General features: G+C 40.5%; 1 protein-coding gene across 2 annotated transcripts in view; it reads left to right on the top strand.

Annotated features, from left to right (window-relative positions):
• The window catches only part of LOC107750042 (rho GTPase-activating protein 7-like), a 68,840-nt gene that overhangs the window by 42,301 nt on the left and 3,929 nt on the right, over window positions 1-22,610 (top strand). For both annotated transcript variants that reach the window (XM_016565294.1, XM_016565295.1), the window contains exons 2-13: window positions 6,594-6,665; window positions 7,786-7,867; window positions 8,697-8,760; window positions 10,545-12,124; window positions 12,699-12,878; window positions 13,682-13,841; window positions 14,684-14,891; window positions 16,295-16,508; window positions 16,858-16,972; window positions 21,051-21,263; window positions 21,877-22,094; window positions 22,231-22,404. In XM_016565294.1, the coding sequence (XP_016420780.1) occupies window positions 6,594-6,665; window positions 7,786-7,867; window positions 8,697-8,760; window positions 10,545-12,124; window positions 12,699-12,878; window positions 13,682-13,841; window positions 14,684-14,891; window positions 16,295-16,508; window positions 16,858-16,972; window positions 21,051-21,263; window positions 21,877-22,094; window positions 22,231-22,404 (3,280 nt within the window). The remainder of the gene's footprint in view (window positions 1-6,593; window positions 6,666-7,785; window positions 7,868-8,696; window positions 8,761-10,544; window positions 12,125-12,698; window positions 12,879-13,681; window positions 13,842-14,683; window positions 14,892-16,294; window positions 16,509-16,857; window positions 16,973-21,050; window positions 21,264-21,876; window positions 22,095-22,230; window positions 22,405-22,610) is intronic.

Raw genomic sequence — 22,610 nt, 5'->3', positions numbered from 1 at the left:
TTCGGAGATAAGATTTCGTCAGTGTTGGTCTACATTTTCATTCAGTCTAAATGCAGAGAATTGGGGGAGGTTTTGCTATAATCTGGCATTGCCAAAGAGCGCGTGGAGAGCCTGCTGTTCTCTGAAGGCGCATTCCTGCATCTTTTCTCATGTAGAGGAGTGGGGTTTTTGACTTTGACGTTTTAGCAGTGTTTTTAAACAGCGCTCCAGTAAACAAAAATAGATTGTAAATTCAATAGCCAAAGTTAGAGTAAAAGTTAGCCAGAATGCGCTAAATGGACACTAACCAGCAGAAGTCGTGATTGCCTGAGGAGGTCACCATAGCAACAGTCCTCTGCTTGAGAGTTTTCTGTTAGGATCAGTATCGGACCAACAATTAAAGCATAAGTACTGACATTATCTCCTTATTTATAGATTTACACATCACAAATCGTATCTCTCTTGACTAAATATATCTAAAACTTATAAAGCTGTTTTATTTAAAACATCTTTATGATTAGCTAGTTTAGAGTTACAATAACCCATAACTATAAAAGAGCGAAATTCAGTTGCAGAATTTATCTCAGACCGTTTGCCAAGCTCAGAATTACAACCTCCTTTTTGCATTCCTAAAAAGAATACAATGTTTTAAAGTATTATGTTGTTGTAGGAGATTCTGTGTCTGACATTTTTCTTTTCTAGTTTAGCAGAGGTCGATAAACTTGGGGTCATGTTAACTTCAGGTGATAAGGCAGTAAGCAGGTCAGTTAGGAGTCAAAGAAAAGAATGTCATGCTTAAAACATGTCACTTTGAAGTTGATATGCAACTCCTGATAATCTACAATCATGGTTTTTGGTGCATGAGCATGATGGACATACATGTAAAGAGCTTTCAGACTCAAACACACATTCTTAACGCTACACATGGCTCCAAATCCACTGAAACCTTCATATAAAAATGTATGTAAGTGTGGACAGATTTTGCCTCCTGAAAACGGTCTGATTGCTGGGATTTAGTCTATGTAAGGCTAAACGCTTTAACTAGTTGCTGTTGCTTTTGGACCAGTTGGTGCTTAAGAAGCCCCCTGTGATATTAGAGGAGGCTCTCTCTTTCTTCACCTCTTTAAGTAATCTTTTGATCATAGATGGAATGGATAGGGTGGCATATCATTGAGCGTATCTAATCATCTGACCTGAGATCAGCCTTGCATTGCACAAAGTGGCCAGTAACCAGACCCGGCCAAGCTAGCTCCAGGTCAGTGATAGCTAATGTTTAAATCTAAAGACAGACATAAATGGACCCATCTGGCCAAAGAGAGTGTAGGTGGCTGGGATAGTGGTGTTGAGTGGCGGTGGTGATGGGGTAACCCCATGATCCCCTGTGTTTGTGGCCAGATGGAGGGGATCTTCTCATTTTCAGAGCTACCTGACTCTCCCTCACTACCCCCATATGTCTGTAGAAGGCCATGCCAAAATATGATATGCGTGATCCTCAACAAATGATGTATGACTGCTCTTGATATGCAGATTTAAAGTCTATGTGTGGAAAGATGAAAGATAAAGAGCCCAGTGTCTTGCAGGCAGTTTAGCAAATAGGACATCAGGTCACTTGAATTGCTGAAAAAAAATTCCTCGTAGTTCCACTCAAAGGCTAGATATTGATGTTTGTTTGCTATTCATTTGAAACAGGGCCTCTTTAACTAGAATAGCACAATTTACAGATTCAAAAAGCCTTCAAATGAACCCACATATACTTGACACCAAGCTACAAAATTAATTTGGGTTCACAGTCACACCTAAAAATAAAAGTTCTGTATTGAGCTCATGAAGAACGTTTAATATCCATAGAGCCTTTCAATTGTACAAAATATTCTTTATAGTGGGGAAAAAAGTTCTTCAAATTATTAAAATGTTTTTCATGCTAAGAAAAAAAAATGGTTCTAAGAACTGATCACGGAAAGGTTCTTTAGGGAAGCCATGATGGTTCTTCTATGGCATTGTTACAAAAACCCAGTTTTGGTATCTTTATTTTTAAGAGTGTTGGATTCTGCTTTCATAGCAGAGAGATCTAACTACATAAACTCGCTTACACACACACACATTCATAGACACAGGTTCCACCTCCTCCCTCCCATGCTGAGGAACCATCGGCCAGCGATTGTGAGAACTTCCTGTGACAGGAAAAAGAGGAAGAGGAGGAGAGAGAAGAGAGGAGGAAGAAGAAAGGGAGGAGGAAGGTTAATTTTAGAAGAGGCAAAGAAGGTTCAGCTAGCAGGCATTCAACTTTGGCCGGGTTCATAGGGACATTCTCCCAAGAGATTACGTCTGTTCGTCTCTCTCTGGGTCTGGAGGCTGTAGTCTGCCTCTTTGTCTTGTCTGTCTCTTTTTTTTTATTCCATTGTCTCTCATCAACATAAATCAAAATTTCATTCCTTTGATACAAACAGAAGCATTAGGTGGAGTGAATACTGTACACTTTGATAAAAGGAAAAAACACACAAAGGTACATATTTCTGTGACGGATGCCGCCCAGACATCCTGTGTGCTCAACTCAGGTCACCGTGGCATTGCAGAAGTCGCAGGTCATGCATCCACTAGATAGCTGGCACCAAGATATGAAGCAGATGGGTTGTAGATTAAGGCTGATAAAGAGAGGAAGAGAGATGGGAGGGGACGGTGATGACTGTTGGTTCCCTTTTGTTTTGCACTGTTTTAAAACACTAAATCAAAACTATATGACGAAAGAGTGTGGTTTTCAGAGAAAAGGAAGGAAAGGCTTTTTTTTCTTTTGCACAGCTAAAATGTATGTATATATAATTTAATAATTAATGCATTTAGCAGATGCTTTTATCCAAAGCGACTTACAGTGCATTCAGGCTATACATTTTTTACCAGTATGTGTGTTCCCTGGGAATTGAACCCACGACCTTTTGCGCTGCTAATGCAATGCTCTACCACTGAGCCAACAATTTTATTCATTTATTTATTTATTTTGTACATCTCATCTTCTGTCTTTATATATTATTACATATCAGCATTATATCGACCATCCACCAGCATGAGATCTAGATTTGGCCATCAACAAAAAAAAAAACTTTAACTTTAATTCTCAATGATGTCACTTTTTTTTCCATAATGACTATGTATATTAGTTTGTAAGCTGTTGCTAAATTAATTTAGGTGACCCATGACTTGCGTAATAATTAACATCTATGAAATAATGACATATGTAGGCCTTCTGGGATATGTTTTTTTTTTTGGCTTGGAAACATGCTGTGCGTCATATTAAGAGGAAAAAGTGCTACAACGTCCAACTCTGTGAAGTAATACTGACGTCAATCTGGCTTTCAACACAATGTTAGTTCAGTTACTCAATCTGATGTGTTTGTAACTAAAATTTATTGTTTCCTTTAAATATAAACGCATGTACCTTACAATCAAGAAAGAATCAAAGGCTGTTTACTTTACTGGAGTGTTTCAACCTATTTCACATTCTCTCTGAGGTCGAATGTTCAACAATCCGTGTGTGTGTAACAGGATGTAAGGCGTTCTCGGTGTTTGTGTTGGCGCTGAAGGCCTCCATTATCTGGCCTTGAACAAAAGGAGGTGTGTCCTCCAAAGTGTCCATAGCAACCGTGGAATGAGCCGTTCTTGTTGGCTTCCTGTCGGCCTCGGAAGGGCAAGGGAAGTGTGGTCGCGCCTGGCGTGGGGATCCACACAGACTTGCGGGGAGAACACAGGATGCGACGTGCGCAACTCTATGCTCGCGGCCCATATTCGAACATTAAGCACGGATGTGTGTATTGCTTTGAGTGCTGAGATAGCGAAAATACAGTGTCAACAGCCTGAGCTCATCTGCGTGACATCCAGCAGTGTGATAGAGTGTGGAACAACTGCTCAAGTGTGTTTATACTTATCTATCTTCATAAAGACAGCATGTTTGAGTGTCTTTTGGGTGTACAGCTGTGATGAATGTATCCTTTAGTGTGCTTAGCGAGTTTACTCTTAAGTCTTACTAATTTACCCGAAGGAAAGTAAAGTCTCAAATCAAATCTTTTTAATATCTCAACTGTTTCTTCAAGAGATTAAGTGAATATTTCTGCTGACGTCTACCGTTTCTTAGACCAGTGTTTCACAACCCTGTTCTTGAAGGCACCCCAACAGTACACATTTTGGATGTTTCCATTTTCTAACCCATCCTTCTCAGGTCTTGGAGTCTCTATTAATGTGCTTATGTGTTGTTCAAGTGTGTTTGATTAGGAAGAGTTCGAAAATGTGTAGTATTGGGAGTGCCTCCAGGAACAGGGTTGGGAAACGCTGTCTTAGACACTTCTCCTGAGCAAAGACCCCAGTAATCCCACACGTCTCGATTTTTGTGTTGCCATCTCTGGTTAGAAAGCCTTACTTACCTTTGGTGTCAGACAGGCACCTGTGTGACAGCGGCCCATTGTAATCATGTGGGGTAGGGGGGCGGTGGTTGGGATGCTGGGGGGGTGCACCATGCCAATGAAAGGGAAAGCCAGTCGGTGAGACAGTGCCGTGGAGCCTGTGTGTGTTTGTGTGTCTCTCCATCATTTACATTTAAATACATACAGTCCTCTAACATTCTTGCAGCTGGATAGTCTTCAGTGGTGCCTAGCCAGTGCAAACACACACATACAATCTTTACACACAGGAAGCCACAGCGCTCATTACAGACCATTCCAGAAAAGTGTGTCATTATTTTAAGTGTAGGACATTCTTCAAAGTTCACAAACTTCTAAAAAGTGCTTTCGGGCAAAATTCTGTCAGTCACTTGAAAGGAATCCCATCATGTGCATGCGGATTCTTGAGATGGATTCGAGATACAATTGCATGTGTGCAGTTGAGTCAGATTGCTTCTGTTATTTTCGCATTGCCGTTCTTGCTGTCGAAGCACGATCCTCTCCTGCTTTCTTCTTCCCTCTCCACCGGCAGAGGACCTCCCTTATCGCGTGCCTTTGTTGTTGTCATGTGTGCCGTCACTCTCACGCTCGTTCGAGTTGGGAGTCACGTATCTCCGGTAGTAGAGACAGAGTCTGCGTCCTTTCCTCTGGGCAAAGTTGTCAGTGTCTTTTTATGCACGTCTTTCTCTCACATCTCTTTCAATCGGCCCCTCCTAATCCCCGGCTTCCTTTTCTTTCGGTTGAAATGATGGGGAAAGTATCTCAGGTGGTCTTTCAGTTATGCAAGGCATCATCGCAATCATTGCAATTACAATAATTGGAACTTTAAGAGTCGGGAATGTGCACAATTAGCCGTTGAGAAAAGCGAGAGGTCCCTCTCTGCTGATTACGACCTATTGTGAGCTGTAATTGTGTAGATTCTGCTTGTGATAGACCATAGCAGTGCCAATGGAGAGCTGCATCAACTGTGTTACACCTTTAGAGGGCGCTAATAGGGTCTCTGTAGCACTTGAACAAATTCAAAAGACTTTAGATGCATTTATCCAAAAGTGCATTAACCAACGGGATAGTCCCCCTGGAGCAACCTGAGGTTAAGTCCCTCGCTCAAGGGCACAATGGATATCAGGAATGATTGCGATCTCAGTAACTCGCCAGTTCCTGCGTCATGCCTGCTTGATTTCAGTTCAGCAATCTTTGAGATCCTTATCTACCCATTCACCATCACATAGTACAATAAACAAAAACTTGCCATTTTAACTTACTTGGACTGGTTTTGCAATTTTATACCTCACCTTGGTTTTGTATAAGCATTTCAAGCAAGTATTTAGTGTTAGTAGAGCGAGTGTTGCTAGTCAGAGAATCATCTTTAGTGACAGAATTGCTAATAAAAGTCCTAATTCTGACACCTTGTTGTGTGAAACAACACGTGGGCCTCTAGGAGTCGTCAAGATGCCTTCAATGGTGTATGTCATTTGGCATGTGGAGTCTAAAGGGCCGTTCAAAGTTAATGAACAGGGATGTGGCACCTCTCCACCTCCCCAACAACAGTTCTGACCACTTTGGATACTTGATTTCAGTTCAGCAATCTTTGAGATCCTTATCTACCCATTCACCATCACATAGTACAATAAACAAAAACTTGCCATTTTAACTTACTTGGACTGGTTTTGCAATTTTATACCTCACCTTGGTTTTGTATAAGCATTTCAAGCAAGTATTTAGTGTTAGTAGAGCGAGTGTTGCTAGTCAGAGAATCATCTTTAGTGACAGAATTGCTAATAAAAGTCCTAATTCTGACACCTTGTTGTGTGAAACAACACGTGGGCCTCTAGGAGTCGTCAAGATGCCTTCAATGGTGTATGTCATTTGGCATGTGGAGTCTAAAGGGCCGTTCAAAGTTAATGAACAGGGATGTGGCACCTCTCCACCTCCCCAACAACAGTTCTGACCACTTTGGATAGCCACTTAGCACTGCTGTCTCAAACATTACACTATAGCGCCATGTTGAAAAGTCAACATACAGTATATAAAAGTCAAGATAACTAGCACTCAGAAGGGAAGTATATAAGAAGGCTGATGAGTATTTCCACTCAAAAGATTTGGTTATGAATGCTTCTCATAAGGGTTTTTTTTTTTTTCTGTTTAATTTTGTCATAAATTTTAAATGTCAATCTCTCACTGTCCTTACAGAAATTGAGGCGAAGGAGGCGTGTACATGGCTGAGGGCTGCAGGTTTTCCACAGTATGCTCAGCTTTATGAAGGTAGGACACCTGTCTTCCTAACATCACCAGTTCATGACCAAAATGCATTGAGTTACAGTGGCCACTTATGCCTTACCAAATGCATTGTTTGCATGTGTTTATTCGTCAAATGAATTAACACTGTTGTTCTGGTTAGAGACGTGGCTTAAGTTCTCCCTATCATTTCCTGTCCTCACTCTGTGGCAAAATGTTAAACAGGTCCAGTGAAGTTTAAATACACTAATAATGATAATGATTATAATGTCCTTCTTCTAGTGAGATTTTATTTTTATGGAGACTTTCAGGACTGAAAATAGTTTTTGCATTTCATAATTTAAAGCTATACACCATCAGTCATATTATTAAGCAGTACCTAAGGTGTGTTGATGATTAGGCGGAGGTGGCATTATTTTTTTATATAAGAAAAATAACTGTTATAAACATCGCACACAGAATCACATATCAGATAACACGACACCTCAGGTGTCCAAAATCACACACTTTTGACGTACTGACTTCTGCTATTGTGCCATATGAGAGGTCTGTTATCAGTTTCAGAAATCTGAATTGTGTGACTAGGCTGTCATGATTGCCCCACTATAGATAAGAGAGAGCCAGTACAGTAAGGTAAAGGTCTTCAGGAAGACAATACAATTGTCATGCTATGCCTTGGTCACTGGTACAGACTCACGTACACACAAATTGGAAAGCAGTTTGGTCTTGAAAAGTTAATAGAGTTGTGAGTTTCCCCCCAAAAAATGAATGAGCATTTGAGTTATTAAAGACTCAGTTAATAAAGACAGTCTGGGTGCTCTGAGGGTTGCTTAGCGCCCATTGTGATTCCAGCACCTCCTTCCTACACACACACCTCCCACTGTTGAGCGCTGCAGCATTGCAGCTGTGTTTGTTTGGCTGGCTAAGACGTACTTCCTCTACCTTTTCAACACCCGAGAAGGGGAGGTTTGTGTGTGCGTGTGTGTGTGTGTGCGCGTGAGTGATTGTGTATGATAGAGGGCAGGCACACATTCCACTTGCTGCCAACAGCCCCCCTTCCATACATAAATACACCTATACCTGTTTATTGGCTCTCCATTTATATTAAATTTCTTTTCAATTCAGTTCTCTCCTCTCTTTTTCTCAGACGGTCAGTTCCCGATTGAGATTTCCTCTGTTACCAGAGATCATGACTTCTTGGATCAAGATGCCATAGAAGCCTTGTGCAGGTGAGACACACGCACATTTACCTAAAGGAAGATTTTGTCACATTTAGATAATTTACGTATTGTGTATGGCTCCAAAACTCCTAAAACCTGATTACCATTATGCGTATGTCTGTTTTTGATCTGATGTTGACACCAAAGAAAATACTGCCAATTTCAAGACAAAAATCACACTTAAACATGGTTTTCTTGCATTGTCAGGCTTATAATGAGCTGATTTTGATAATGTTCAGAGTTCAGTAGACTAATTATCTTACAATAATAAAAAGAAAGAAAGAAAGAGAAAGTGAAGTATCTTCACTCAGAGAAGAGTCCATCAGAGACCAGCTGGAGCTCACAGACATCTGGAGGCCATTTTCTGGTGCCAGCCCCCCTGATGCAGACAAACACACATTCCCCCCAAACTCAGGGTCACATGACACCAACCAGGTGGCTTCTGGGATAAGCTTTCCGTCTCTTTTGTTGTATTGTTGTCGCCACTCCAGATTTCTACCTCCTTTTTTTCTTTTCTTCCTTTTTTATTCTCTGTCAGTCTGTCTTCCTCCTTAACCTGAAGTTTATCCCTCAGCAGCTCATTATCCAGCTTGGCTCCCACCTCCCTCATCCTCTTCTCATCTTTTTCTGTCTCCATCTATCTCAGTCTGTATCTCTATCTCTCTGCCCCCTCCTCTATTTCTGTCTCTGTCCAGGGTTTTGACTCTGGCAAAGTCTGTTTGTAGGTTAATGACTGGATTTAGCCTTTGTTTGCGACCCCATGGTTCTTTTCAAAGTATCTGTTTGAAAAACGTCTGTCACTGTTTCACTCATTTATCTGTATGTGTGTGTATTGCAGGAGACTGAACACCCTAAACAAGTGTGCTCTTATGAGATTAGAGATCACCCCTCAAAGAAAAAGAGTAAGTGTCTTGTCCCTTTCACGTTATTTTGCTGAATCATTTCACTTGCTACCCTCTTGCGTTCTTTTGTCCAGTCAAAAGATCCTAAGTGTGTGTAACTTATGTTTGCTTTCTGTATCAGTTAATTAGAAAGACGTTCTTGTTTTCTTATCATTTTCAAGGCCCCAAGGGCAGTGCAGAATGGCCTTTATGTCCAAATAAACGGCTTTGTTATCTCCCATCCTTCTTCTGATTTTCTTTACTCCTGTTTTTCATGTTTTTCTCACCATACACATCCTAAAACCTCCCTCCATACCATAAAAGGAAGAGAATGCACACTCTGCTGGTCGGTTGTTGGTCACTCAGTGCGGTTTAAGAGTGAGCGTGTATAGTCTAAGACTGCCCCAAAGCCATGACTCAAACTACATGCAGGTAGAGAATGCAACAACAAACAATCCAGCTATGTAATCACAAAAGGGAGATTAGGAAGATAGCCGTCATGTCTGACTGCAGCTTCTTTTTCTGCTCTTAAAACTGGTAAGTCTGAACAATGGCAGCCTTGTCAAGTGTGCGTCCTGTTGAGAAAGCTGATGACCCTTTAGTGTCATCTTGTGTTGATGGAGTCAAAGGTAGAGGTCAGGGGATGACTTGAGGAAGTGATCTGCCCTTTTCAAACATACAAGCAGAAACCATCCCTGGAATGCATTGATCTGTTCAGGTGGCCTCTGTAGAGTCCTCCTCTGTTCCTTGTCATCTTGTCCATAAAGCTTATTTTAAAGTGAAAACAGTCTTTTTGAATTAATACTGGATTTTCTGGTGGGCAGTGAAGAAACATTGCACACCAGGTCTTCGTTCTTTTTGATCAAAGGCTTGCCCTCAGGGGCTATAAAATAACAACCCAAGTTTTACGGACTTTCGTCACCTCCGTTATTATACACCGTGAAGGAGGCACCTCTGGATCCCGTGACCCCCTGTTAACCAGCAGACTACTTTTGCTTTTACTGATTTGTCAGGGCCCCAGGACCAAAAGTCTGTTCTACAGCTAAACTGATATCAACGAACTCAGTTAGTGGTAGAAAATTGTCAACCAGTTCTATATTCTAGAATTACTAAATTAACTCCCTAATCGCTTTAGGAAATTACATAATTATTTAAAACTATTTTAACAGGCTGTGAACTCTACAGCTATAATTGTTGATAGAGATCTGGCATTGCAGCACAATCATGTAGCTCTCAAATATTTTCACCTCCCATCCAACCCCTTTGTCCTGGACTCCCATCATAGGAGACGTGGTTCTCCAGGCTTGCTTTAGGTGATTGCATTGATGGGGGATGGGACCAGACCTGCCCTCTCAGGCTGGGGTGTGAACCCTGAGAGCTGGCCTGGAATTTGGTGTCCACCACCCCCTTCCTTCCATCCCTACCACCCTCAGGGAGGAGATAGATTAACCCGAGTAAAGCAGAGAGGGGGAATGGTGAACATGTGACTGTGCTGTGACATGGCTAAGCCAACCAGAGTAAAAGTTTTTCCTTTAGCGGACCCTGGTTTAATGCATATTACACCTTATCAAGCCCAAGAGGCTTGTAAGAGTAAGCAAACCAATTCTCCTAACAATGCTAGATTCATGAACTGTAGGAATAAATCAGATCAACTTGAAACAAAAACACTTTGATGCTTTGTTGCAGATTTAGGTTCACATTACTTGTCTTTATTTTTTTAATGCAACAGTAAGATTTGAGTCATTATTGTATTTGGCTGCACTGATATTAAAGCGTTGCTTTGACTCTCTTTCATATTATTTCAGAGTGAGGACTCTGATGAGGATGAGCCATGTGCCATAAGTGGCCGTTGGACTTTCCAGCGGGACAGCAAGCGATGGTCTCGCCTGGACCAGCTGGACCTTGATGTATTCTCCCCTCCAGCTGGAGACACTGGCTCCTTCACTCCCTTCCTATCCCAAGATGATCGTTTTGCCAGAGGACCCCTTTTAAAGGAGGGAGTTAATGCTAGTGCAGAGAGCGTCTTAACAGATCTTAGTGAGCAGCCAGAGGTGGGCTCTCTGCACAGTGCTGGTAGTGGAGGTCGAGGAGGATCCCTGAGTACCACTGTACCATCCAGCCCTGCTACAACCATCTCCAATGCTTACACAGCCACCACAACCAGGACGAGCTCAGTTGCTAGTGTTTACTCCTCTGGAACATCAGGTGCCAATGAAGACTCCCTGTCTGATGGGCTTCCATCGCCGCTGGAATGCGGCACGTTTGCATTCGATGTAAAACCAAGCTTGATAAACAGCGGTGCTGAAAAAAGCACACGTTCAAGAGCAAAGAGTTTCTTGAAGCGCATGGAAAGCTTGCGGCTACGCACCAGCAGCAATGCTGCCTCCAAGCGCAAAAAGAAGGGTGTAGCTGGTCAAGGTAAGCTGGAGATCAGTGGGCCGGTGCTGAAAGAGGGTCTTGACGAAGACAAACTACGACGCCTCAACTGTGTGGACATCGCAACTCTGGATTGCAATGCAAACCAAAACCGAAGCATCACCTATTCAACACAGACAAGCAGTGGGAGTGCAGGGAGTAGCCAATCAGAGGCCAGCAGTGGAAGTTCTGTAAGTACTCCCAGTCCAGTCTCAAGAGCACGAAGTCACAGCACAGCAGCGGGGTCCACCAAGAGAGGTGGGATGTACCTGGAAGGCTTTGACCCATTTAATTTTGTTGTGCTGCAACCTTCAGAAGACCAAGAAGGGAAGCAGAATCACCAGAAACAAAGTAAGAAGATGGAACCCAGCTCAACTGCAGAGAACAACCGTCGCAACCATCAGAGTTCAGATAACAGACGAATGGAGGAAGAAGAGAGACAAGAAGAGGAAGGAGGTGTGATCTTCTTCTACTTGCCTGAAGGCCACAAGCCTGGCACTTTTCCTAAAGCACTTGCGGATGGGGGATCCTGTTGTGGTGGCGACAACATAAGTCGACGCCCACCCCGGAGTGGCTCGGCCGCCTCACTAGACAGTCGATTGAGTGTCTATGATAACGTTCCTTTCTCAGAAGTGGGAGATGATGAGGACGAAGCAGAAGGAGAGGAGGAGTCAAAACTTGAAGACGTGTTGGAGCGAGTCAGTGGACTGCAGCAATTGGTCAATGCCTGGTCAGAAACAGGAACTGGGGAAGAAGAAGAGGATGAAGAGGAAGAGGAAGGGGATTCAGATTCAGCCCTTGATTCTGCATCTCCTTGTCCATCATCCCCACTGCAGAACCGCTTAGAAGAGACAGAGAACGGTAGTGACCAGGACAGCACTGGAAACCCTCTAGCAGAAAGGGATGAGACACTCAGCTCACGTGAAAGATGTGACTCTGGTGTGGGAGCATCACTTACCCGAGCCAACAGGTGAAACTCATACACAAACACACTGAGTAGTGTCTGAGACAAAGATGTCTTAAGCTTTTTTTTGGGGGGGGGGTTTGGCAGTTTTACCAAAACCATTCCTATAGTAATTTAGAGTTTTGGCAAAATGTAATGGAAAACTATCATGCCAAAAAGCACGCTGAATTAAGGAACAGGGAGGGAGAGAGGGAGTGAGAGAGCATGTCAGAACGGCTCTCCTTACATAACAAGGGACACTTGAAGTAGATGGAATCCCAGTGGAATGTACCACAGGAATTCTAACGGCCCCCACCTGGTGATAGAGGCCATGATTAATCCCTGTTATCTGCAGCTGATCCGTTAGCTTGTGTTTATGTGTGTATACACAATATGTGTAATTCAAGGTACTTATTCTTTCAAGTTTGTACTGTGTACTTACAATTGTGTGTAGTGTTACCATAATAAATTCTGTATGGTTCATGTCTTGCAGTTTATATAAACACTAATTTATATTAGTCTATAATGTCTATGTTTTGAACATGTCGTGATTGATTGAGCTCGGTTAGGTACAACGTTTGTATGAATGTTTATGTTGCAGACCTCAGAGACTGCGCTGGCCAAGTTTCCAGAGCTCCCACAGGCCAAGTCTGTCATCAACAGTGCTACAAGTTGGATGTCAGTCAGTTTTGCAGATGAACCTCCTTCAGAAATACAGCCTGCTCAAACTTACTGCTCTACTGGAGAGATACACACCTACCAACAAGCATGGCTTCAGCTGGTCAGGACTCAGACAAACACGAAAACACACAAAATGAAGTTTACCTTCTCTCTCTCTCTCTCTCTGTCTCTCTCTCTTTCCCGCTTTCCCCTTTTTGTCTTCCATCCTCTCCATTGGGGGCTGGTTATGTCAGACCCCCTCATTACAGAGCTGTGGCTTTTCAGTCGGATAAATTCCCTGTTCCTGTTATTACTGGTCACTTACACGCACCTGCACATCAGCACATATAAATGAGAGATTTCAATATGTGAAACCTCCATACATCATGATGGTGACAAGCCCGGTAATTGGCGCCTCAGAGGCATCCACACATGCACAGACACACACATTGCCGATCGGAAAGACAAACACCCCACCTCACATATGTCCACACGTGCATTCATTCCATTTCACTCCTCCTACTCAGAGCCATTGTCTGCTGTCTCATTGTTTATCCTTTTGCCTGTAAAGGTGGAAACAGCTTTTAGTGGCCCCTCAGCTTCTAGAGGTTTCCCCGTTAAATACACAATTATCTACACACTCATACACTTACAAACCAGCTTCCTGTTGACACATGCTGTTCACATGTAGCCATGTGTCCCTCTGAACACTTCGAGCCAAGTTCTGCAAAAATATCAGAAATGTCTTTGCTAGTTATGTATGGACTATTTGCTCTGTATGACTTAACATTAAATTAGTAATATGCAGTGTTAGGCAGTAAATAAGTCAAATTAGCAAGACCTATAATTTGGAAGCTAATGTTTAACCCTTTGCTGTTTGTAATGTTACTTTATATTTATTGATACATTGTGTATGCTTTACAGGGCTGTTCCCAAGTTTATGAAGCGGATCAAGGTTCGAGACTATAAGGACAGGAGCGTGTTTGGAGTTCCACTGCAGGTGATAGTTCAAAGGAGCGGACAACCCCTGCCTCAGAGTATTCAGCAAGCTATGCGTTACCTACGGAGCCAATGCCTCGACCAGGTGAGAGATGACAGACGTGCACATATGCAAGTACGCACGTCCAAACGTGTTCTTCAAAGCTTACAGAAAACTGCACAAACGCATCATAGCATACCTAACTTTGGTTTGTACAGTGGTATATTCAATCCCCTATAGAAAAACAACAGTCTGATTATTTACTAGTAAAAGAAAAAAGACATTTTTAAGGAGAAATTAAAATGTCTGGTCAAGGTCATAACCTAGTTAAATGATCCCTATTTGAACAGCTGTTTAGTTGCATGGTCCCTGTTGTGTTGCTACATGCAACACGGCCAAATTTAAGCACAAGCCATCTGTTGTTTTATCACCACATACTTAAGTACAACACTCTCAGTCCAAGTTTGCACATAGCACAATAACCTCAAAACGCCTGAATGTCCTGGTTCCATATATCTACTAGTTACATATTACCAAAGTTAGCCACATGGTTGACATTCCATTTCAAGGGTGTTTGAGAGAAAGCAAGTGATCTATGGACTTTAGACAAATCTCTCTCTCAGATGTCAGATGAGAAGACTACTTGACAATTGACATAACAGTTACAATTTTAGACTTTTCCAGGCTTCATAACTGGGTTATGTAAGAAGCGGTAGGGAGTTTTCCTAGAGATGCCTTTCCTGTGTTTGGACGACTTATGGTCACGCCAGTAATCCTTCTGTTCAGCTGTCAGCTTGAAAAAAAAAAAGAGAGAATACGAAAGAATTGTCAAAATGAGATGAATAATTTTAAAAGCCTGCATTTAAAGACTTCAAAACTTGTTTAGGCATAATTGCATTACGTGCTTTTACTATTTATACTAAATGTCTTACTATTTTTCTATACAGGTGGGGCTGTTTAGGAAATCAGGGGTGAAGTCACGTATCCAAGCCCTTCGCCAAATGAACGAGTCATGTGGCGCTGGTGGGGGCGGAGTCAACTATGAGGGCCAATCAGCTTATGACGTGGCCGACATGCTAAAGCAGTATTTCCGAGACCTTCCAGAGCCTCTGCTTACCAGCAAATTGTCTGATACCTTTCTGCAGATATATCAGTGTAAGAACATTAATAGAATTTACCTTTCAGGTGTTTTGTAGAAGACCACACACTTGCACTGACATATGCCTGCACAAAATGTACTCACAGACAATGATTTCTCAGCGTTTGAAACAAGAACAATCACATTAAAAGAGCAAGGCATTTCATATCCAGAGGGCATCTTACAACTAGTTTACTCTAGATTCTAGAGAGATCTACACAAGTTCAGGAAATAGCTGTCAAATTATGTTTTGGCACCTATAAATCAGTAACTCACAAGTGTGTTCTTACTACTTACCACAGCTATTTCACAGCACACACACACTCTAATGTGTGTGTGTGTGTGTGTGTGCTCACCTCAAATATCAGAATCTTGAACAACTGCAAACACATTCATAAATTAGTGTGTAGATGATGCCAAGGTGCATGCTTATGAAATTTAGTTTGGTTTGAAGCAGCATTTTTCTGTTTATTTATTTTATTATAAATTATCAGTTACATTTAGTCATGCAATGTTTAAAAGAAAATTTAACAAGAATATAATAGAATTTTATAGATGTCTCTAATAGAGGTCTGTTGGCCATGTGTCGAAAATTTACAATGATTCTTCCATTTATAGTGAACAGAACATGATATTATATCGATACTGCAATATTATGGTACATTGTTATTGTTTGAACAGGCCAGAATAGACTTTTAGAGACAAGATGGCTTGTACCTCACATTAAGACTCACAATAACTCCAGTCTTTCAGGAAAATAGTTTGATTAAAGTGGTCTGTTACCACAACCACAATTACGGAGAAAACAGCCAGCACAAATATGTTCTCTTATAGTCTATAGCTGACTCCAACCACAAGGGAGGTCTCAGCATCCCACACAGAAAAGCAAGGGTTTGTGTGTGCCTGTTTTGTGCTCACACAGGGTCTTTCATTCCCAAGGGCGAAAATAACAGAAATCATCTGATGAACACTCACAGACAATTCCATACATGACATTTCAGTTCACATCAATCCATCCTTTGCTGTTTAAAAGCCGCTTTTCTTCAGTGGCACATTACAGCATGTTGCAGATATGCTGAAAATACAGATTGTGCAGTGTACTAGATTCTTCTGTCAGTCTACTTGGTTTATATTGTTGGTTTCTGAAGCTTAAACACCCTTTCCTGATCATGGACTAACTCCCTTCCTTCCTCCTCTGAATGACATAATGAAAAAGGATAGTGTTGTGGGTGTATTGATTGTATTAGCTTACATTTTTAGATTAAAATATAATAAAAAATATATAAAAAATTTAAATATTCAAATATTAAAAATAAAAATGGAGTTCAATGGAGTGCACTATATATCTGTACCACTGCATACAATCATACGTATACAGTGTGTTCAGAGTAAACTAATGAAACACCTCTGTCACTTTCAGATGTTCCCAAAGAGCAGCGTCTGCAGGCGGTGAGGGCCGCCGTATTGCTGTTACCGGACGAGAACCGCGAAGCCCTGCAGACTTTGCTGTGCTTCCTGAGTGATGTAACGGCCAGCGTGGGTGAAAACCAGATGACCTGCACTAACCTGGCCGTGTGTTTGGCCCCCTCTCTCTTCCACCTCAACACACTGCGGAGAGAGAGCTCCTCACCCAGGTGTGTGTGTGTGTGTGTGTGCAATCTGTTAACACACTTCACCTAGATCCACTCATCTTTTTAATTGCAAAGTGCTTGAGGTGCCATCATATTTGGCATGCGGCTACTTCAAACCCTCAAACCATGTAATTATACTCGCTTCAATAACCACCCCATAAAAATAGGAAACTAGGGAAGAATAGGGTAAAAAAAGAGAGAGATGACTTCTGTAAGGCTTTGAATGCCCGCTGCACTTCAAAATGTAGCATTAAATTGAGTTTGATAATTTTGAGATTAGATTAGTGCTTGCATCAAACATATTTTTTTACTTTATCCGTTTATCCCTTTTCATGTGTTTTCCTTATCACAGAGTCATGAACAGAAAGAACACCCTGGGAAAACCAGACCAAAGGGACTTAAACGAGAACCTGGCTGCCACACATGGCTTAGCACATATGATACAGGAGTGCAGAAAACTCTTCCTGGTGAGCATGACTTTACCTTTGAGTACATTCTGTCCAACATAAACACACACTGTTCCCTTCTGTTTTAAGAAAAAAGCAAACAAAATCTCTCACGCACATCAGCGTTATCAAAACTGTGTCAGAAACAGTATCAAACTATAGTGGTCTTATCACACTGCACCAGATGTTTCTCTGTGTCATACGCAGCTCAGGTACAAAGACAAATGCGCGCTCATTTAACATGTGCAGACACTCACGCTACAGCACATCTGTTACCAAAACAGCTACCAAAAAGCTCTGTTGAATTTATTTTAAGATTAATGCAGTCGTTACGCAATGACCAATCCTTCCTAATTACCCATACAATCACGCATAAACATACAAATACAGAATCAGAATTAGCAGCCATGGTTACAGATAGCAGTGTTATTTTCTATGGATACAGTGAGGTTTTTCTGTTTTTCTAGTTCATATAACAATAATGTTTAGAACAGATATCTTAAAGGGTTAGTTCACCCAAAACTGAAAATTAGCTTGTGTATTTGTAGAAAACATTTTGTGAATATGTAGCTAACCTCTGGCCACAAATGTATCACATATTAACCACTAGTTTGTCCAAACAAACCATTTTTGCGACGTATAAACATTCATAGACACACACTTTCACTTTTAGTACCTATTCAGAGGTCAGAAAGGAAGCTCTTAACTGGATAAGTGTAAAATAATTAAAGTCAGCAGAAGTTGAACAACATAAGAAATTCAATTTTGTATCATCCACAAAGCAGCATTGTGTTGTAATGCTCACCTACACACTTGCACTTATTGTTATACCATATGCCACTGCTTTTTTTATCATAATAAATTTAAGTTGATTATGTGGAGCCATTAACATAAGAAAATAACTCAATCTATGGCTATTACCAAAAGTTATTTTCTTCTTAACGGGCTATTTATAGAGAGCGAATAATCTAAAATGAGAAATGGAAAGATAGCATCTTGTATTAAAGGTCTTCTGCCCCTAAATCTGATGCGGAAGGTCTGGTCCCGCTCTATCCATCAGACTAATGCTTTTTGTAGAATGAAGATAAGTTAATCTCAACACACGCTGGAAAGGGACAAGCACTATGACATGATAAACATCGTCAGTCAGGCAGGAAAAGGAGAGAGAGCAGGACAGGACACGCACAAAAGCACTCAACAGTGCTCACAGGGCAGGACACTGGACAAGACACACACAAACAGGATGAGCCACTTCCAGTGAGGAATGAATCACGACTTGTGGACTGTTCAACTGCAACACCCGCTGAGTGCCATTAAACAGCTTGAAAGATCAAAGACAATTTTTAATATAACTCTGACTGGATTCGTCTGAAAGAAGAAAGTCATATACACCTAGGATGCTTCGAGGGTAAGTAAAACACAAGCTAATTTTAATTTTTGGGTGAACTAACCCTTTAAGATGTCCTCAAGACAAATAAATGATTTTTTTTTAAAGTTGCAATTAAGTTCCTATTATTTTTATTATTCAAATTAAATTAAATTAATAGAATTAACAGGGCTGGGCTAAAATAGTGTGTAAATCACATTCATAAACTAAACTGTAGATATACCATCACCACCACCAACAATAATAATAATGTGTCATTCTTCTTATTGTTATTACTATTTTCAGTAAACTCTGAAAATGTTTTACATGAAGTGATTTGTAGAAAACATTTTGTGAATATGTAGCTAACCTCTGGCCACAAATGTATCACATATTAACCACTAGTTTGTCCAAACAAACCATTTTTGCGACGTATAAACATTCATAGACACACACTTTCACTTTTAGTACCTATTCAGAGGTCAGAAAGGAAGCTCTTAACTGGATAAGTGTAAAATAATGAAAGTCAGCAGAAGTTGAACAACATAAGAAATTCAATTTTGTATCATCCACAAAGCAGCATTGTGTTGTAATGCTCACCTAAACACTTGCACTTATTGTTATACCATATGCCACTGCTTTTTTTTATCATAATAAAGTTATTTTCTTCTTAATGGGCTATTTATAGAGAGCGAATAATCTAAAATGAGAAATGGAAAGATAGCATCTTGTATTAAAGGTCTTCTGCCCCTAAATCTGATGCGGAAGGTCTGGTCCCGCTCTATCCATCAGACTAATGTTTTTTGTAGAATGAAGATAAGTTAATCTCAACACACACTGGAAAGGGACAAGCACTATGACATGATAAACATCGTCAGTCAGGCAGGAAAAGGAGAGAGAGCAGGACAGGACACGCACAAAAGCACTCAACAGTGCTCACAGGGCAGGACACTGGACAAGACACACACAAACAGGATGAGCCACTTCCAGTGAGGAATGAATCACTCTTATCACTTCTCTTCCCTTCACATACATTTCACTCGCACCAAGAGCAGTTATGTTCTGATTTGGTATAATTAGTATGAAGTAACCATGATTTAAGCATCTTTTTAAGTATTTGAGACTGACAAAGCTAGTATACTACAACCACATCATAGTTTGCCATGTGGGTAATGTAGAATTGAGCTTACAATGTTCATTTTGCTGGTTGCTCCCATTGGGGAAGCTAATGCTAATGTTAATTTGCATGTTATGAACTAGTCATGAGTTTGGCTTTTAATAAATTTTGTTCTCTAATGCGTCCCTGCTGAAAAGACTAGCTTGGATATGTCGTCTTTTTAAGCTGGACCCTAAAATAGGATGTTGGTGTGCTGGTTGCTTAACTAGTAAGACTTTTTCATCATAAAGATCATGCTGATCTTAGGGGGCGTTTGACACCGTTTTCAACTAAAAACGGAAAACTATTTATGCATTTTGGTGGTTCGTTTACACTACAACAGTGTTTCGGGGGCCTGAAAATGCTTTTGAAAACGGGTTTTAAAGTGCAGGTTTTTGAAAACGATATTGTTATCGTCTCCATGTAAACTACAAAAATGTGAACTTGTGAAAGCGGTGAGATCATGTGCATGCATATTACATTCAGTCTATAGGTATGCACGAGTACTTGACAACCACAATACATTGTTTTCACATATATGTGAAACTTTTCAAAAACTCAAAGAAAAAACGTTCAAATTTTTAGTACATTTAGTAAACGTACACTGTAAAAAATGAGTGTCATTTTAACTGTAAAATATTGTAAAAACGCTACGAAAAAAAAAAGTTAAATAGGTTAACAGTAAGTTCCTGTACTATTTACAGGGATTCAAAAACTCAAAGAAAAAACGTTCTAATTTTTAGTACATCGTCGCGTAAACGTACACTGTAAAAAATGAGTGTCATTTTAACTGTAAAATATTGTAAAAACGCTACGAAAAAAAATGTTCAATAGGTTAACAGTAAGTTCCTGTACTATTTACAGGGAGAAACTGTAATAGTTCTAACCAGAAATTTAATTTTAATTTTACAGTAAAATACTGTTAATTGTACAATTTTTAGAAGTAAAAAAGAACAAATCAACGTATAATTTACAGTAAAAAAACCTGTAAACTGATAGTCCCAGAATTCCCTGCGTGACACTCCACATTTGAAAATATTTTGTTTAAATAATCATGTTTCTTAATAGTTTTGTCATGTTTGTTATCAGTTATGTACATGTGGGTTTATGTTACATCTTCTTATATTAGTATATACTTCAGCTTGTGGAAAAGCTTCTTGTGATGAACTGATTCTTCATATTGCGGTCTCTTTTACCACCTGCATTAGTATGGTGGTTGTCAATTTATGTTAAAGATTCAAAACAGATTTTAGTAGCAGTGTGCATTGTTGAATTTGCTAGTTTACACTCAAATTTTTTTGTTTGTAAATTCTTAGTTTTATACTGTAAAATTTAGTTTGTTCTGCAAATGTTTTTACAGTTTTTCTGTATTTTTTTTTACAAAATTATTCTGGCAACCACAGCTGTCAAAATTATTTTGTAAAAACTACAGATTTTTTTTTTTACAGTGTACCCTTAGATTTGCTGGTAAATATTATGGTTCTGCTGCTCTACCAGCCTGACTAATACCAAAGCATCATAAGGTTCAGAATGAAAAAGCCTCACTTTAGGATTTATTTTAATTCTTTGTGTTTCAGATCCCAGAAGAGATGTCACGCTGTAGGAACTCTTACATGGAACAGGGCTTGAGTCCCATGCGGATGGAGGTGTTGGTGGAAGACTGCGGTTCTTGTAGCTACCAAAGTCTCCTCAAAGACAGTACTGATGCCCTGTTTAAAGAAGCCAAGGACAAATTCAAGGGTTATGACAGCTGCTCAACTCCTGAAAACGCTGAGCTTGCATACAAGAAGGTAAAGAAACTATATAAATACACTCCCTATTCGAGTCACTTGGTCACTCTTTTTCATATTTCCATTACATGTTCACGCTCACTTCCTTTGCTCATTTTCTTGATTGTGCCTAAAGGAAAAACTGTCTATTTTTCTTATATCGCTTTTTTTTTTCTCATGTGAAAGTATCATTTCCCAGCTCTGTTTTGGCCTAGAGCCCAGCATGACATCAGTTTGTCGGTTGTTCTAGCACTTCTCATCGACCAAAACACACTTGTGTTCACTCAGTTCTCTAGTCCTTGGACAGTATTTCATGTACCCATGAAGTAGGGCTGTCCAATCCTGCTCTTGGAAGGCCTCTATCCAACAGAGTTTAGCTCAAATCCTAATTAAACATATTTGAACCAGTTAATCAAGGTCTTCAGGAATATTTAGAATTTCCTGTTAAGTGCATTCAGGCAAGTTGGAGCTAAACTCTGCAGGGCAGTGGCCCTCCAGGAGCAGACTGGGCATCCTCTGAGCTAGGATGAAATCACATTGATGACTGCGGTGATCCTGCTAGTGACGAACAAAAGTAACGAGATGATTGTGCTGGAAGTGTTAATGACTGTAGCGTCATCGTCTTTCATGATAGGTCCAGGACGGGTCGTCTCTGCGACAGTGGAAAGTGTGCGTGGACGTGCCTGCATCGGCTGAGGACGTCTTGCAGCGGATTCTGCGGGAGCAGGAACGCTGGGATGAGGACCTGTTAGAGTGCAGGATCGTGGAGACACTGGAGCATAACACGGAAGTCTATCAGTACGTCAGGAACTCAATGGCGCCCCATCCGCCAAGAGACTACGTGATGCTCAGGTGATTACAAACACTCAGTCGTCTTATGTTTTTTATTATTATTATTATTCTATAACTGTGCTTTAAATTCAAAACCAAATATTTATTTTGTGTTTATAAAAATCCTAAGAGTGTTTTTGTTGTTGTTGTGTTTCAGGTCATGGATGACAGACTTGCCCAAGGGAGTGTGTGCTTTGGTGTGTGTGTCAGTGGATCACGAGAGTGCAGGGGTCCTGGGTGTTCGTGCTAATGTTCTGACCTCTCGCTATTACATCGAACCCTGCGGACCCAACAAGAGCCGGCTCGCGTACATTTCCAGAATAGACTGCAGGTAAGAGCTGCACAGGAATCTCAACATCTCCTCAGAACAAATACAATCTATAACATTCTTATTTAATGTTCAAATAGAATTTTTAATAAATTAATAGGACAAAGTAGAATTAATAATTAAATATTTTATTATAATTACTAAGAAAATATGTATTATGAATATTTTCTATTAAATATTTTTAATCTATTTTTTTGTTTTAGAATTAA

This window comes from Sinocyclocheilus rhinocerous, unplaced genomic scaffold, assembly GCF_001515625.1.
Source record: "Sinocyclocheilus rhinocerous isolate Xijiao unplaced genomic scaffold, SAMN03320098_v1.1 scaffold2829, whole genome shotgun sequence".
Classification (NCBI taxonomy): domain Eukaryota; kingdom Metazoa; phylum Chordata; class Actinopteri; order Cypriniformes; family Cyprinidae; genus Sinocyclocheilus; species Sinocyclocheilus rhinocerous.
Note: the sequence above shows the minus strand (reverse complement) of the source record. Positions and strands in the feature narration are given on the sequence as shown.